This window comes from Fulmarus glacialis, unplaced genomic scaffold (genome assembly GCF_000690835.1).
Source record: "Fulmarus glacialis isolate BGI_N327 unplaced genomic scaffold, ASM69083v1 scaffold35907, whole genome shotgun sequence".
In the NCBI taxonomy this organism is placed as follows: Eukaryota; Metazoa; Chordata; class Aves; order Procellariiformes; family Procellariidae; genus Fulmarus; species Fulmarus glacialis.
The window spans coordinates 1-17,203 of NW_009225711.1; the positions used below are offsets into that span (position 1 = coordinate 1).

Below are 17,203 nucleotides of genomic sequence, written 5' to 3' on the forward strand. Positions count from 1 at the left end.
GGTGGGGTGTGGTGTGGGGACAGGGCCGTCCCTGAGGGGACATGATGTGGGGACAGGGCCGTTTCCCGGGGGATGTAATGTGGGGACAGGGATGCCCTTGAGGTTTTGTGGTATGGGGGCAAGGCTGCTCCACAAGGGGGGCATGGTGTCAGGACAAAGCTGTTCCTCAAAGGGAAGTGTGGTTTGAGGAGAGGACTGCTTCTTGGGGAGTTGAGGATGAGGCAGCTGGGGTTCAGCTGCTTCCCAGCGTTGCTGTTGAGGGGCAGGTAAGTCCTTCACCACAGATATGGGAGCACCAGAGATGTCAGGGCAGGGGCCTGGCATGGGACATGACACGGGACAGACACAATGCTGTTCCTGCAAGTGAGATGTCGGGCAGGGTAGTGCAGTAACATCTCTTCCTACTCTGATGTCCCTTGCCTGGATCCTGGCAGCGCAGAGGTGATTTTGTAGAGATGATTTTAGATGCATCCCTAGATAGGTGCATAGATGCTACATTACTGGGAAGTAGCTAATTACCATTTTCTGATGGTGGTAGGGGAGTAGTTTCATAGGGTGAATCAGTAGGAAAAGAATTCCAGAGTCCTGCAGCTGTGTTTCTGCATCCTCAGTGCTTTAGGACATGGTCCTTTCGGTTGACGCGATTACTTTACATTTGTAATTAATGTTTGTTTGTTTTCCTGACTAGGCCTAAATGAAGTCTACATCTTTGTGTCATTCTGCTTTTTTCACATCACCACAGACAGCAGCATAGTATCTGTACAAGTATCTTAGACATATACAGGAGAGCCTTTTATTTTTAAATATGTAAAATTTGAGCAGAGATCCAGATGCAGCCCTCATGTAATAGTAATAATATTAGCTGACTGAGTTGTTGGGATGTACATATATCATGAGCTAACATAATGGTAGGATTAGCAGGAAGTAAAACCTCAAAGAAGATGGGATTTGATCCTGTTAGGTGCTTTGCTACAAGCATTGCAAGAGCCATTAGCTTTGATGTCTAACTGCACCCTGCTGGTGGGCCTGACTGACAAGTTTCCCCCGAAGTGATTCAGGAGTGATTCAGAGGTTAAGGTGTAGTTAAATGAAACACGCTTGTTTATAGCGTATATTAACTGACATTAACTGAACTGATGAATGATCTGTCCTGATCTAATCTTTCTCCCTGGAATTAAAAGTAAATATGTGGACCTTTAACTATTTTAAAATTACTTTTATCATGTGTTTTGTTCTTACTTTTTTTTTTTTATATCTGATACTATATTGTATCAAAAGATTATATAAACTGCACTCACTGAGGAATAAAACATACTACCCAAAGGGTACTGAGCTGTGCTAGGCCTGTGCAGGTGAGCCAAGTCAAAGGGTGGGATAATACCACAGTTGTTCTCTTAGCAAATAAGAGAATTGAGATCTTAGGGCTTGAGAACATTTGTTCAGGAAGTGCAGGAAGTAGTGAGAAATGTAACTCCTTCTGTGATCGGATTGGTAGGAGACATAACACCTCAACAAATGTTTCAGATCTAGTGCGGGAATTTATGAAACACAGAGTTAAGCAATGGAATCTATGTATGTGAATGCAAATGAAGCAAGTGGGGAATAAGGACTGTGAATCACTAGGGAAGAGTACATAAGGCAACAAATGAAACCTGGGAAAAGTACTGGCAAAAATACATGAAGCAGAGAAAGTACTAACAAAATCCATAAGATGAAGAACAAAAACAAAACTAGGAAAAAGACTTTCTTTCTCCAAGACTTTAGGAATAGTCAATTCTTTCCTGAAGAGGAAAGATGAAACCATGTTAGCAGTATTTTATGCATCATCAGATCAGTTCAATATGCACACTTCTGCTTTTATATATATATATATGTATTCTTTTCCTCTGCTGTAGAATTATGTTAATCATGGCTGCTGTAGAGTAATTAAGAGGAAATACTCCAGGCTAAGTGTTAGAAAACAGGGAAATAAGCCAGCTTTGATGAGACTGCTGTGATAGAACGGAATGAAGAGAGTCAAGAAAGTCAACAGTGTGACAGTTCTGTTCTGAATTCTTAGGCAGGCATAGGATTACTTTTCGTTTAAAATTACTCAACAGATAAACCATTATCAGGTGAAAAAATAAGGTAAGAAGGACCCTTCAATATTCTGTTCAGTAGTGTGGACAGTTCACTTAGCTTTAGATACCTTTTTTGTAAGATAGATATGTCTTACCTATCTCCTGAAGGCATATTGGTGCCTTTTGAAACAGGAGAAGCACAATTTATTTCAAAAGCAGAGGCTTACATTTCTTCCTATATCTGTTCATAACAGATAAGAAAATGCATGGATGTTTTCCATTTGTGGATTGGAATAGGACACTGTCCCTTTCTCCTTTGCATATAAGGACATACCATCCTCTAACCGTTTGGTTTTTTTCTTAAATCTTGGGTTTATCCTTGTTGATGCCTAAAAGCCCTTTGTTATCTTCCAGAAGCTTTGGTCACCACTGTGGAATTCCCGGTATGAGAAGGCAGAGCGTCAGGATAGAGAGAGGATCCTTGCTGAACTGCTGTAATCATGAAGACAGTGATTTTAATTGTCCTAATCATCTTCACTTTGCTGTCTTCAGGTAAGGCTGATGCAGAGAACTCTGGATGGGTTACCAGGATACAAACTCTAATATATGCTTTGGTTTTGTTTTCTTATGTGCAAAGAAATTGCAGCTAGAACTGTGCCTGTGATTTCCATTTGCCTGTATTTTTCCTGTTTGATCATTGGCAGATGGTGATCCTGTTAGTTTTGAAGCAGCTTGATACACTAGTTTCTTAGCAATTCAGTGAAGGTTTGTTTCCTTTGAATAGTTGAGATCTGCGTACTCATTAACACTGTCAAAATGAATCAGTGTATTTCAAGCTGCTCCCCTCTAAAACCACAATGGCTTCTTTTTGGAATTGCACTGAATTAACATCAAAACAAATGGAGTACTGATGTCTGATGCTATGCTCAAAGAAATAAAAACTTCAGTGTTTTAATTGTAAACATTATTTATTCCAGGCAATATTTTTTTTAATATTAATAGCTCGCCAGAGAGCCAAATGCTTAAACATCTGGAAATGACAATGTTAGAGATGTTGTAGTGTTTTCTATGCATTCAGTCCTGGTTTTCATTATGTGGTATAAGATTCTCTCTAGTTACATAACTCCATGCTATTTTTATATATAATGATCACTTTTTTCCTTCTTAAATGCATAGGATCTTCTTGAGATGTGTATGATGATATGTTTCAGAGTAGAAGGCATTTAACAGGAAGAATACAAAATAAGTCATAGTACATCCAAGGTGGAATAATTGGAGCCTAAAGCAAAAGAGGAGATTTTGTTGACATGTCTGGACTACTTGGGATGTAGCTTCATAGTCAGTTTAAACCAACCAAATCCCAGACTTCTCCTGGAAAAGGAGGCTTCACCTTCTCCTCCACTTCTAATTGCGTCTTCCTTCTTTCTGCTGGCACTGTTTTGTTTTGGCTTTTATTGGTTACTTAGTTTTCAGCTGGAAAAAGATCTGACAACTGAATAGTTCAGTTCTGCTACAAATTTGTAGAGTGTTCCTGTGCAGGTTGTTTAATCTCTTTGTTTGGCATCCAGAAATGAAGATAATTCTTACTGCTTGGAAGAGGTAGGATTGTAAGGATTTTGTTGTTAATGCTTATTCAATACTCTGTTCAACATAGTACATGATTCTTCATTGTCAATAACCAAATTGTCCCTAGTCTCTGTCTTTCATGGTGGGTGTTGTCATGGAAGATAAACCTCTATCTTGGGGGAAGAGCACCAAGTTACTTGTCATTGCTGAGGCAACACTTAGATAGTAAATTGTTTAAAAACAGAAGAAGGTTCAAGTCACAGAATTGCCATCGTAATTTCAAATAGTCCCAGATCCTCACTTTCTGGGTTAAGGGATTTGTTTTTCTCAAAAAAAAATAAGGTGGCATTTAATTGTGAACTTCTTCCAACTTAAAATTTTCGTACTTCTCCGATCTAACGTTTTCTGACCCTGGAGCTCTGATCTGGGTCTTATTATTTAAAATCAGGTAGTCCTTGACTGGAAAGAAAATGGGGAGGAAATACTGTTCTAACAAAGCATGGCGCTCAGTGGGAAATGCTATTCTAACAAAGCATGTAGCTCAGTGCTATGAGACAGCTGGGACTTGGAACACCAGTTACTGTCTATTTAAAAAACAACAATCCCCTCTCTAAAGACTAAATTCAACAAAGCTAAAGCAACTTGATCCCCTACCAACATCCTCCCTTGATCCTTCTTGTTCTTTTGCAGGCTTAGTTCTGACTCTCTAGAACTTTGTAACAGAAATATTAATATTGGTATGGATAAATTATGCATGGGAATATGCATGTATGAAAGCACTAGAGGAAACAGCAGGCCAAAGGTTAAAAGAATGGCCTGTATTGATAACCAAGGACACAATTGACAGCAATAAAACTGTTAAACCCTGGTGAATGCATTGTTTACATCAAGAAGGTCTGTGCTCTGATAAGGTCACATCACAGTTGGCTTGTTAGGAGAAAAACTGCAGTCTGATAACAGGAAGATGGTGACAAGGTTACCCTACATTGTAAGTGCTATTCCTTTTATTGCTATCCCAACAGGAAAACTGACCATAGCCATAAAGATGTCCTTGCCTTTGTTTCCTCATTTTGGGTGGCAACCTTGCCTAAGATTCATGGAGGATGAAGCAAGGAAGATTCCGAGGCAACAGATCATGCCATAATAATTGTTGATTCTTGAAAAATCTACCTAAAAACTAGTTTGTGGCTGCCAGTCAAGAGGAAGCAAAGAGATGTGGTAAAGACTCAACAACAAACATACATTGTCCTCCATGTTGGGCAAAAGTGGTCTTGGTCAGACTGCTTGGGCATATCTCTTGGGTGCCTGTAAGTATGGGGATATGTGAGTGTGAGTGAGCAGAATCAACTTATTCGTGAAGTTAAATAAAATAAAATAGCCTCCCTCTTCCGTAAGGTCTTAAACTGAGGTTTCTTTTCACTAAATCCTACAAATCTTGACTTCTCTTTTGATCCTACAGGGAAGAAATTCCGATGGTGCACCCTTTCTGACCTAGAACAGAGAAAGTGTGCTGAACTGTCCAAAGCACTTATGGCTGTGCTGCCCCTTGCTACTGTCAATTCGTTTGCTAGGATTTCTTGCATCAGAGCCCACAATACATATGACTGCATTGATAAAATCAGGGTGAGTTCACAGAGATTTTTAAAACTGATTTTGAGTCCAAATCCTCTTTTGAAGAAGTAACTGGTAAACAGAATCCATGGGAGAATAAAATGACACTGAAATGATGGTATTGCATATATGACAAAGTACACGGTAGCTTGAGAGGCAAGGATTAAAACCCATGAGTGTTCTACTAGATGTACTATTTTACTCCAGCTAATGTCCTTGCAATCTCCAGAAAATAAGTAAAAAGCTGCTTGGAAATAAATGGACAAAACCAAACTACTAAATTAAAACTTGCTCAGAGCATTCCCCTTGCTTGTGGGTTTTGGTCCTAGTCTGACTATAGTGAATATTTTCTCTTTCTTGTTGGTTCAGGGAATACTTTATTTCATGTTTTCATTCAGTCCTCCAACCCTTGTTAATAGACTTAAGTTCCACTTTCTGGGTTATAGAAAGGTTATAGCCAGGAGAACTCTGAGAAGGATTTGGGGTCTTGGGGGAGCAGTAGGAGGAAATAGGGGTTGCCTTTTTCTTCAGCTGGCATCAGAATTGTGTTTTTGGAATGGAAGGCCCAAAGAAGAGGTGAGAAAGGATGTTACTGGAAAAGAACTGGTATTTTTTGAAGGTAACTCAGCCTTCATTGCTAACATTTCACCATGCTTAGTAGCAGGGATTCAATTAAAAACAAAGCAAATGCTTGTAAAAATCACTGGTTACTACTTCTCATGCAGAAACTCTTCTCTTGAAGCTGCTCTATTTGTTTCCCTGTAAACACACTTGTTTTGAGGGATTTGCTGTTGTTTTTAAGGTGAATAAAGCAGATGCTGCCTCCTTGGATGCTGGAGATGTTTACTCTGCAGTAAAGCTGTATGGTTTGACAGTGGTGGCAAAGGAGATCTATGATCAAGGTAGGTTCATAAAGCAAAAACTGTACTTCTGATTTGGCTAATAAATTGCTGTGCAGTGAAAGGCAAAGCTCAAGAATTCTTGAAAAAAAGTCTATATGTTTTTATTAACATTATAGCAGTATGGAGGTGACTAATAACTGTTTCTAAAACTTAGTGATGATGAATAAAATACCGGTGGTCCTTTATATCTAGCAGCCTTTCTGCCTGTGGTACTGTCGCTATGACAAATCGTCTGTATCTACCCCTGCACACAGCACTAGTGTACTGGAGTTCTACGTCTTGTAGGGAATAAGAAGGGTTTTATTCCATCTGTGTCAATCCTTATACCATGCTCTTTACTAGTGTAACTGAACATTTACTAGTGGTTCTTTAAGAGATTAGCTTCTCTTATGAATTAGTTCTCTCCTTCTCACCCTAAAGAAACAAGAATATAAGGTGGAGAATCTTGTTATGGTAAGATTCCTCTTCATTCCTGGCAGACCTGAACAGTCTGTGCAATGAATGATTTATAAGGCAAGAATAAGTAAGTCTGAGCCAAAATCAAGCATACAGTAGAAAACACTTGTGGAACATGAATCTGAAAAGGAAGCCAAATTAGCAGATGGATGTGGGAAGAGACTAATAAGGGGACGGTATGAGAACAGAATTGAATTTTGTTTTGGCTGAAGAACCATGAAATCATAGTGGAATTCATATGTTTCACATGGTAAGTATGTTCTGAGGATAAGACATAAGAGTTCTTTCCATTACGATACCTGAACAGTGTGATACAAATGTTCAAAACTCTTGAGAAGTGATTGCATTGGATGATGGAGCTGGATGATCTTCTAAGCCTTTTCCACCGGATTTTTACATTCTTGCTTTGCACATCACAGTTTGACAAGGTGCTGTGTAGCCAGTATATGGTAAAGTTCCTGGCATGAGTACCTATGTTTTACATGCCTAAAATTTTTTTTCCTTAGCCATGTTCACAGAGGTAGTTGAACTCCTGTACACAGATGGAAGCTGCAGAATTGGGATTTAGATATTTCTGTTACGTATTTTGTCCTATTGCAGGAAATTGTGTGTTTGCCGTGGCCATTGCCAAACGAGGAACTCTGGATATCCAGAGGCTACGAGGTGCGCGCAGCTGCCACAGTGGAGCCAGATGGACATCAGGCTGGAATATTCCACTTGGCTTTCTCCTTGCAAGAAATGATCTTTCCTGGGATGAGGCGCAACCTCTGAGCCAAGGTGGGTGATAGGAGCCATAGGGCTATGTCTCTGCCCTCAGCAAAAGTGAGTGAAATGCTAGCAGATGTAGAATGAACTGAGCTATGTGGAAGCTGAAGGGCTTTGTGGATGAGATATCCTCTTGGAGTGTTTTTGATACTGGCCCTTAGCTCTCTTCAGAACTTTTCTAGTGATCTCAAAGCAGCAGGATTGTTACCAAAACAGGAAATCTTTGTGTTCTGTATGCAACGGGGAACAAATCTTTGCAATATCTAGCCAGCGCAAGGGTGGTTTCAACGAAGTAAAATTTGACCACTCTGTTTCCAGCAAATGTTTCAAATCTGAAGTTTAGACAATGAAGCTGCATTTACTGATTTATTTATTTATTTTTAAAGCACCATAGTCCTAGTTATGCCCATGATACATTTGGCCCCTTTCTTCCACTTTTTCCCATTTGACTTCTTTTCTTTCTTTTTGTTCCCCCACCCCCACCGGCAGTAATCAGTGAGTATTTCAATGCAAGTTGCATCCCTGGGGTTGGTGTTGCTGCTCCTCGACTGTGTGCTCTCTGCCAAGGACAAAAATCCTATGTCAGAGACAAGAACCACTTCTGTGAGACAAGCAGTAACGAACCCTTCTATGACTCTGAGGGAGCTTTCAGGTGAGTTCTGTGACACTTGTGCTGAATTTCCCTTCAGGGAAAAAGAACTTGTGAAGGAGGAAAAGCCAGGTGACATGTTAATAGGATGGCGTTTGTCTTCCTGCAGGTGCTTGAAGAATGGAGTGGCAGATGTTGCCTTTTTAGATCATCTAACTATTATGAGTGCCACAGGTAACTCTAAAAACTCAGATTCCTTTTAACCTCTGGTTGTGCTCTTTCCTGCATGGGAGTTTGGGGGATATCCCTGTATTTTTATTGTTTCCAGGGAAAATTCAATCTCTGCAAGCAGTTTAGTGGTGTTTCTTGGCTCTCCACACAAGTCAGAGGAAACAGAAAAGGAAAGAGTAAGTGAGCAATAATTGCTCACAGGAGATTCTTAGAGTGGGAGCAGACAGATGGTTTTATACAGGTGATTTCTTTAGCTTAAAGTCTCTGATGCAGCTGTCAGTATTTGCATTGCCCGAGTTATAAGATTCCTTTTAAAATTCAGTGTATCGAGCTGCTAAAATGTGCAGTTCCTGTATACCTGTTTTGTATTTTTAAACTCAGTCGAGCTCTGTATCGATGTTTTTGAAGATGGCTAGCAGTAGCATTTGCAGGTAAGTATTTTTAAACAAACATATTTACAGGGGTACAGTTTAAAGAGTATTTCAGAGTACCTCTGGCTGAGGTCCCTCTCTTTGTTAAGAGAAGAGCATATCAAAAATAGCTTTCCTGAGTATGCTTGGTACACTGTACTGCTTGCATAATCTTTGAGCAACCTCCTCTGAAAAACATTTTACCTTCCATCTCTGTGCCTGCTGCCAAGTCGTGTCTCACTTCATAGATTCATGACTGTCCTGTTGTTTCAGAGTCAGAACAACAGCAATATGAACTCTTGTGTCCTGATGGGACTACAGCTGAGCTGACTGAATACAGCACCTGTAACTTAGGCAAGGGGCCTGGCCGTGGCATCATCACCCGCCATAACTTCCAGAAAATCACCAACAAATTTCTTACCTTGATCCAAGTGAGTGGATATTATAAGCTGTATGTCTCCAGATGCAGGCTTTTCTTCCATTTTTGTGTGTAGGTTACCACTCAGTTTGCCTTCTTTCTTGAGAAATTTGTAATTAGTGTGAACAAAGCACTAAAAATTGGTTGTTCTGGGGAAGGATCCTGCATTGGCTTCTGGAAGAAGGTTTTACTTCTCTCTAAAGTGTTCTTCTGTAGAAGGCTGGGAATAAATAAGTAAAGAAGGGGAAGATGCCATAACACCCAAACTGGAAAATGGCTAATGATGTTCATCCTGCCCTGGAACTTAGATGAATTCTTATGTAGCTGAGGGAGACGCGTAGGTTCAGGGAGGGCTCACCTTTGTTCCTCTCTTTTTCTCAACTTATAAGTAGTATCTGTTACCTTGACATCCAGGAATCTATTTAAAGCTGAACCTGAAATGCATATTTAAATGCAAATTTAAAGAATTTATTAAGCTATCTGGCCCTTAAAATAGTCCAGCAGACAGCGAATAATTCAATCCAGTGGGCTGGGTTGTACTGTCACGTAGACTCTGGTAGATAGCAGTTGTACAAAATCTCTTCTTTATTGAGAGATCTTCATATGCCTTTGTCAGTGCACTTATTAACACATATCTTAGCTGTGTTCCCTGATACATAGCAATGGCTAAGCAGCAGTGTTCCTAGTACACTTCTCAGTGGTTTCTTCTCTTCCAGTACCATCAGGATGAACAGAGCTACTTTGCACGTGGTAACTCCCCATCATAAATCACAAGATATCTTGCACTCCTTTACTGCACTGATCTTTATCACAAATGTTTCTCACTCAGCTATACTCCCTCAGTTGCCTTTCTAGGGTAGGAGACTTTGAGCACAGCCCAATAAATTGGAATAACTAAGGTGGGAAAAAATTCTTCAAAAAAGTAAATCATATAATGCTTTTAGGACTGGAACCATCCACTCACTGCAGTACCTGAGGACTTTGTCCCAGTGTGATGGAACCCAGAGTGCTGTGTTACAAACCATTGATATGAAGGGAGGGGAGGATAAGGCTGCCTGTTACTGGAAGGATGAGCAGATTTGTTGCAATTAAAAGTGTTGTTCTTGTCCTAGCGCCTCTTTGGGCAAAAAGGAAAGGAAAGAGCCAGGTTTGAACTCTTCACTTCAGCACCCTTTGGCGGAAAGAACCTGCTGTTCCGGGATGCCACTCAGCACCTGCAACTTCTCGAGGAACAGCTAGAAATTGCCTATGTCCTTGGTCTGGATTATGTAGCTCTTCTTAAGGGACTAGGCCATGAAGGTGAGAAGCCTTCCAGACGACTGTAGCTAAGGAAAGGGAAGAAAAAGTTCTCTTCCCATGTTATTCCTCCCTGCCAGGCACAAATGCATAGACCTAAACGTCCCCTTAACAAAGAACAGATTGGTGCATGGGCGAAATGATCTCACTGTGCTCCTTCCTTCTAATGCAGGGAGCTCTTTGGACAACAGTGTTGTGCGCTGGTGCTGCATCAGTGATGCTGAGCTTCGCAAATGTGAGGAGTGGGCACTGAGCATCAAATCTGACCCATTAGTCTGTGTCCAAGCAACTTCCATGACCAAATGCATTGAAATGATCAAGGTAAGAGACTCCCTCTGGTCAGAGTATATGATAAGACCGCACAGGGTGTGTATGTCCTTGTCCTTGTCTGACCAAGAGCAAAAAAAGCTTGTACACTAGAGGAACCAGTGGGAATGAGAGGGAATTTATGCAGGGGAATTTCCAACCAGCGGGGAAGTACAGCTGCTTGGTTACACAATTCACATTTTTCTTATTTTCTATGCTGTTGGCAGAGTAGTGAGGCTGATGCAGTCACCCTGGACGCAACACATGTCTACATTGCGGGGAGGTGTGGACTGGTGCCTGTAGCTGCAGAATGTTATGGTAAGTTCTCATGTGACCTTAGCATAAGGGAGGGAGTCAAAAAAGTACCATTAAAAATATAGTTAAATTTCCACAGTTTGTGATGTTTTGTGATGGAAGCAGGAATCAATATATATGTCTAAATACTCTTCCCAGCTCTTCCACTAATTGGCTCTAGCATTTGGTCTGGCTGTTTATTATATCTCTTCTGTAAAAGAGACAGAGATGCTGATGTGGCTAAAGAGAATTGCAAGGTTTTTGATGGGGTGCTGCCATGTAATAGGAATGACAGCAGTCACAAGATCCTTACTGGTTGTCTCTCCTCTCCAGGGGAAGATTGTGCACCGGCTGCTGAGAGCACGGAGGAAACAGGAAAACTAATTCATCTTAAGCGCAAAGGTAACAGGACAACTTTGAGAAGGCAAAAGGTTTAGATTTTCCTGAGGCTGCCTCTAGGATTTATGTAGGAATGTATCTGCACGTTGGTTTGGGAAAGAAATCGCTGTGCATGTTCAGTAGGAGCTTTACAGTTAATGCCGGGCAGCTAGGACAAGAGCTTTGTGGCTAAGCAAAAAATGCAGATCCTCTACTGTAACTGAAGATATCGTGACAGGATGAGGGAGGGAAGAGGGGGGCTGTACCTGTCTGGAATACTTAATTGCCTTAGTATAACTGTTTGTTGTCATTGTTTTACAGCACTGCCACCAGTTTATGCTGTTGCCCTAGCTAAGAAAAATGCCAAACAGATTAACATCCGTAACCTTAGGGGAAGGCGATCCTGCCACAGTCACCTGTATAGTCCTGGAGGATGGTTACTGCTTTCCAGATATACAGTGGGAGCTCTGGAGAATGATACTGAGAACTGTGACATTGGCTCTGGTAAGGGCTGCTCTGGGTTATCTGTTGACTAGACCATGGAAATCTGAAGTCCCAAATTTGGGAGTAAAATGGAGATGGGGCCATGAGGATTTGACCAGCAAGTGACGATTGCAGTCTCAGAGGATGTTGAAGTAGCTCTTCCTCCTATCTGACTATGTGTGATTCTTCACACTATTTAGCCCTCTTCTTGCTAGCTGTTAGGATTGAATTCCATTCCTGTCTTTTCCCATGCAGAAGAGGCTTTGGAATACCTTGCCCTAATCTCATCTCAGTTTTCTCTACTCAGTTTATCAGAATTACTTTTGGAAGGGCTGCATGCCAGGAGCAGATGGAAACCTGTGCAAGGTGTGCATTGGAGACAGTGAGGTGGAAGGGGCTCGAGTATCTAGCAGATGTGCTGCAAGTCACAATGAACGTTACTATGGCAATATGGGAGCACTCAGGTAAGCCTTTTGTCAGACTCAGAAATGCAGAGCAATAACCAGAATTGGCTTATTACTTTGCTTATGGTTTTCTTTGGAGTATTTTTTTTGTTAAGTAACTGGTTGTATAAAGTTTTGCTAGCATGTGTTTTATTTTGGTTGCAGTTGCTATGGGTCCTTCAGCTGATCGGTGATTTAAAACAGTCATGAAACCATTTCCAGAGCAAGACAATGCTTCCAAACATGTAAGGCTTAGAGCATTGGTACTGACTCATTAAAGAGAAGGGATGAAATATAGTTAGAAGGTCAGAGAGCAGAGGTGATGAGGTAAGAAGCAGTGTAGGGTACAGGAGGTAATTAAATAGACTGGAGATATTATAAAAAACGTAGTTGAAGCAGAGGCAGAGTATTAAAGATGAAAGTACTCTTATAGAATATATATAATGCATTTAGTTGAATTACATTCTCTTTCCCAGCTGGGCAAAGGTGAGGCTGCATGGACATTGTGCCACAACTTTGACTTGGGAGCTGCTTTAAAGGATGAAAGGGATTGTCTTATCAAATACGTGAACACTGTCCACCAAGGTCTATGCTGACATCGCTAACTTGTTCCATATAACCACCAAGTAATTACAGATGAGGGAAATACCTCCAGCTATTCCTGTTTTAGCTTCAGATGGCTGTCCAAACATCAGTCATCGTGTAGTGGCTGTCTCTGATAACTTCTTGGTTTTTTTCCCACACTAGGTGCCTAGTTGGCAATCCCAGTGGAAGAAACTTCGGAGATGTAGCTTTCATGGAACACTTTAACCTACTCCAGAACATAGAGAGTGAGATGCAGTATTCTCTTTTCCTTTGAGAATGTTCATTAGCGTCAGTTACTTCCCACACAGTGACTATCACTCGTGAGGATCAGCTTTTACAGGTTTAATCTAGGTCCATGAAGTTGTGTTTGTGACTGGAAAATTGCAAGAACCTTTCTGCATGTAGGTGTTCCAGTAAAGCTCAAAGTCCAGATATTGTTCAGTTTTAGAGAGGAAAGAGGAAGAATCACTGAGTGCAAAGATCAAGGTGTGTGTTGGGGGCGTAATCATCCTTGGAGACTGCACTAATTTTTGGAAAGCTCAAAGCTTTAAAAAGCAAGTGACTTTTCCCACCAGACTTTCTCCCATAGGCAGCCATAGTGCATGTACCCGTTGTTTGTAATGGCAAAATTGAGAATGGCAGATAAGGGCAATGCTGTGGGCTGTTTGTGCTGGGAGATGTTCTATGTCTTCATTGTGACACAGCAACTTCCTCATGTTGTTTCACAGGCACCTTATGGAAAAAACAGTCCAAATAGCTTAATAGGTAAAAATACTGCAAATTATTTTGCCTTTCACAGTTTCTAAAACAACATTGTTACTACACTGTGAAATGTTTAAATTCCTCTGGGAAATACTGATCTTTGCAACAGCATAGGATTTTGTTGATGAAAATAGTTTTGGTTACAGTAGCTTAAATCCCCTCAATTTCTTAAATTATACCTACTGCTCTAACAGCCAAAATATGCTGCCTTTTCATAGAGGTGAAGAGAAAGGGAACTCCCATTTTGTTCAGCCTGATAAAGCACACTGAAATTCTAATTTAGGCAATTTCAGTAACAGAAAAGACTTTTTTAAGAGAGGAATCTCTCTAAAATCAAGTGGAGGTATAAGGGCCTGGAAACCCACAGGAATTCATGCAGCAATGAGCGGTTTGTCTGGGGAAGGAAGGGACGTGGAGGCTGAATTGCTTTGTTTTCAGAAAGCAATCTGATTACAGATGAAGATGAGGCATGATAAGCTGTTTGTATGCCTTGATGTTACTCCAGTTTTTAGTCAACAGATGCAGCTTAAGCTCACTGACCTGTTTCCTCAGTGAAAACTCTACCCTGTTCCTAATAAATGACCACATAGCATGCTGCATTTGTTTTGAACATATTGACTAAACTTCTTCCTCTCGATTTTTAACATTTTGCATGAGATTCACCCTGTCTTCTGCTTTCATTTTTTAAAAGGATTTGCTCTCACTTCATCTTCTTTTCAGATCTGGACAGCTCTGGTTGGGTAAAAGGTTATACCCCTATGGACTTTGAACTCTTGTGTCCGGATGGAACGCGTGCTGCAGTCACAGAATGGGCAGGCTGTAACCTTGGCCCCATTCCCCCCAGCGCAGTCATGACTCGACCGGTGACTGTCACTAAAATCTATGACTTTCTAATGAAATCCCAGGTAAGGCAGATAACAGGGAAAAAGTTTGCATGTTATCACTTGTTATGTATGACTGCTGAAAACCGTTTCAAGATCAAAAGCTTTATATACTAAATACATAAAGTGCCTTTAGGTCCAATATGAAAGAATTAAGAATGTGCGTAGGAGATTGAGAAAATAATTATTTGGATTCTATAGAGGCATTTTGACACCAGTTGCCATTCCGCCGTGGTCATACTTTTGCTGAGAAATAAGCACTGCAAAACTGCATCTTTTTGTATGAGTAAGGACAGTGCTAGGTGAAAGTGGAACCTTTTTTCTGCTAGATCTTGCTATAAAACTGAGGGTCACCAGCTTAACTTTGCTATTTATGATCCAAGCTGTGGAACTTATTTCTTTTCTGTTTAGGAATCTCTGGGAAGCAAACTGGATTCTGAATTCCATCTCTTTCAGTCGTGGAAGTATGGTGAAAGTGATCTGCTTTTCAAAGACACTACTCAGTACCTTGTTCATGCAAGTCACATGAGCTATCAGGAAATTCTTGGAGTGTCTTTCTTTCAACTAGCAGAATCAGTGTTAAATTGTACACCTGCAGGTAAAGTTAAGTTCTGAATTCTGAGTTAAAGAAAAATGCAAAGCAGGAAGCCTTCTGTGCATAGCTATTGCCCTTTTATTTAGACTGAATAGAGATGTATGTTCTGCATAATCCCGTTGGTAACAGTTTTCCAAGGAGTGTTGTGTTTGGAGCTCCTTTAGAGCCTCTTACAACTGCTGTCCAAAAGCACTGAAACTGGAGCTCTGCAGGAACAGAACGACCAATAATTTTAGGGCGAATACGAGGTTATTGAAGTAGGACTGTTTTACTCCCACTCTGAAATTTTTCCCTTCAATTCCAAAGATCAGTTCTGGGAAAAGGGCATATAATATTCATTTGGATATACCAAACTTGGGAAAAAGATAAGAAATTTTGTATTTAATTCTTGAATTAACCTAGAAATAAGTTAAATAATTTCCTTTTTAGAAAGAGTGCACTAGAGAACTCAAGATCAAAACCTTTATAAACTTAAGGGATGGCTTTTTCATTATTTTCCGCTGAAAGCTGTATGAAGTATGCATTTAGCTATCACAAAAACCGAAACTGTCTATGAGCCAGGGTCAAGCTGTTTTGGGATCTGAAAATCTGTGTTGAAGTAAATGAAGATTACACAGTAAGTTAGACTTCTGTGAGTCTAAGTTGTTAAAGAACTGAAATTCAAAAGGGGAATTTTTAGCTCTATTCTGCTGTTTTAGTGAATAATATCTGAAGAATTTGTTATTTTTAAAGCTGATAGCATCTTTGAATGTATACTTTCTTATTGGTTTGTAGACATCTTAGACTTCTGCAAACAGGATATCTGTGCATCCTCATTGAACTGACAGCTAATACTGAGGCTTTGCAAGGCTCATACACCACCATCAATGCTGAAAACATGGAAATATGCAAGTCCAACCTATCCAAAGCAATCAGCAAGGAAACAGTAATCTCTAGAAATGCATGCTGAATACTGTCTTGGTTGTTTTTTTTTTTAAGCAGGTTTTATGTTTATGATAATGTAATACCACTCATATGTCACCCCTTTCTTGTTCGGAGCATGGGATCATGTGGAACAGCACAGGCCAATCTGCATAACCCACAGCACAGAACTAGGATCAGCAATTCTGAACAACTACTATGGAGAAATCAGCGTTTTTGTGGAAATAGCAGGGCCGATACCATGGACTAAAATACGGACTGTCATGAGTGGCACAGGTTAGCAGTTTGCCTTGCTTGTTTTTTAAAGCCTGTTTCCATGCAAAACCAATCAACTGCCATGTTGGTAGTTGCAGCATTGTCCTCCTATATTTGAGATTTTGGTTGTGGCTAGATAGTCCTAGCTGAATACACACACATACTATAGTGTGTATGTAATTATATATGTAATTGCTATCAGAATCAGTAATCTTTTCTGCTTTTAACTGGGGAGAATGTATTTGGTTTTTTAACCAAGGATTTACACTAGTAAATCAAACCATTTTTCTCTCACAAATTAATGTATTAAAGGATGCTTGCAGCCTGAAGGTGAAGGAAAGCAATGGATATTCATCCTTGTCAAAAATTCCAACTATTAGTTTATAGTACTTTGACACTTTGAATCTATGAAATGTCAAAATGTGATTTATCAATTAAACAGCATTGGTTTTACAAGCAGAAACTGCCTGAACATGATACGAAGTCTTTTCGAACATGATACGAACAGAATGTATCATGTATTCATTTTGCCTGTTAGTGGATAAAGATTTAGAGTGGATGGCTCTTCATGGGCAGGGCTCATTTCAGTTTGCAAGAGTGTTATCACCTTCTGCTCCCATGCACCCTGAACCACGCAAGGTTAAAATGTTTAATTAAAAAAAAAAAAATCCTTCACCCAAAACCTTCCAGTCCTTGCTACATATGTTGCAGTTGTATTAACCTCAGCTAGCAATAAATTAGATGCAAATAGTGAAGACAGGCCAGCTGCAATAGAGATAAAGTCAATGTGTCTGCCATATAAAGGAAAAAACAAAAAAACCCCAAACCTCTCCACCAAAATCAACAAAGTGAGGCAGGAGTAAAGTACTCAGTTGTAAAATACACTGCTAAGAATACCTGGTTTTAAAGAGTTTGTTCCATGCCTAGCTTGTCTTTCCTGTTCTTTGACTTACAGTCGCCCCTCTCCTCCCCCTTTTCACTTCCTGAGAAAGAAAA

At 40.3% G+C, this 17,203-nt stretch overlaps 1 protein-coding gene across 1 annotated transcript; it reads left to right on the forward strand.

Moving 5' to 3' along the window:
* Positions 1–2,531: 2,531 nt before the first annotated feature.
* Positions 2,532–15,915, forward strand: LOC104080244 (melanotransferrin-like). Its single transcript, XM_009582566.1, has 17 exons — positions 2,532–2,612; positions 5,086–5,249; positions 6,040–6,139; positions 7,196–7,372; positions 7,850–8,012; positions 8,119–8,183; positions 8,864–9,021; positions 10,121–10,307; positions 10,477–10,625; positions 10,838–10,928; positions 11,238–11,306; positions 11,604–11,786; positions 12,073–12,229; positions 12,956–13,038; positions 14,276–14,460; positions 14,848–15,034; positions 15,806–15,915. The coding sequence occupies exons 1-17, from the start codon at positions 2,561–2,563 to the stop codon at positions 15,853–15,855; spliced, it is 2,220 nt and encodes a 739-aa protein (XP_009580861.1). The 5' UTR covers positions 2,532–2,560; the 3' UTR covers positions 15,856–15,915.
* The last annotated feature ends 1,288 nt before the right edge of the window (positions 15,916–17,203 follow it).

Coding starts and splice junctions, on each gene's coding strand:
- LOC104080244 (XM_009582566.1), top strand. CDS start 2,561: ATGAAGACAGTGATTTTAATTGTCCTAATCATCTTCACTTTGCTGTCT. Junction 5,250..6,039: donor ACTGCATTGATAAAATCAGG/GTGAGTTCACAG, acceptor GTTGTTTTTAAG/GTGAATAAAGCAGATGCTGC. Junction 10,929..11,237: donor TGTAGCTGCAGAATGTTATG/GTAAGTTCTCAT, acceptor TCTCCTCTCCAG/GGGAAGATTGTGCACCGGCT.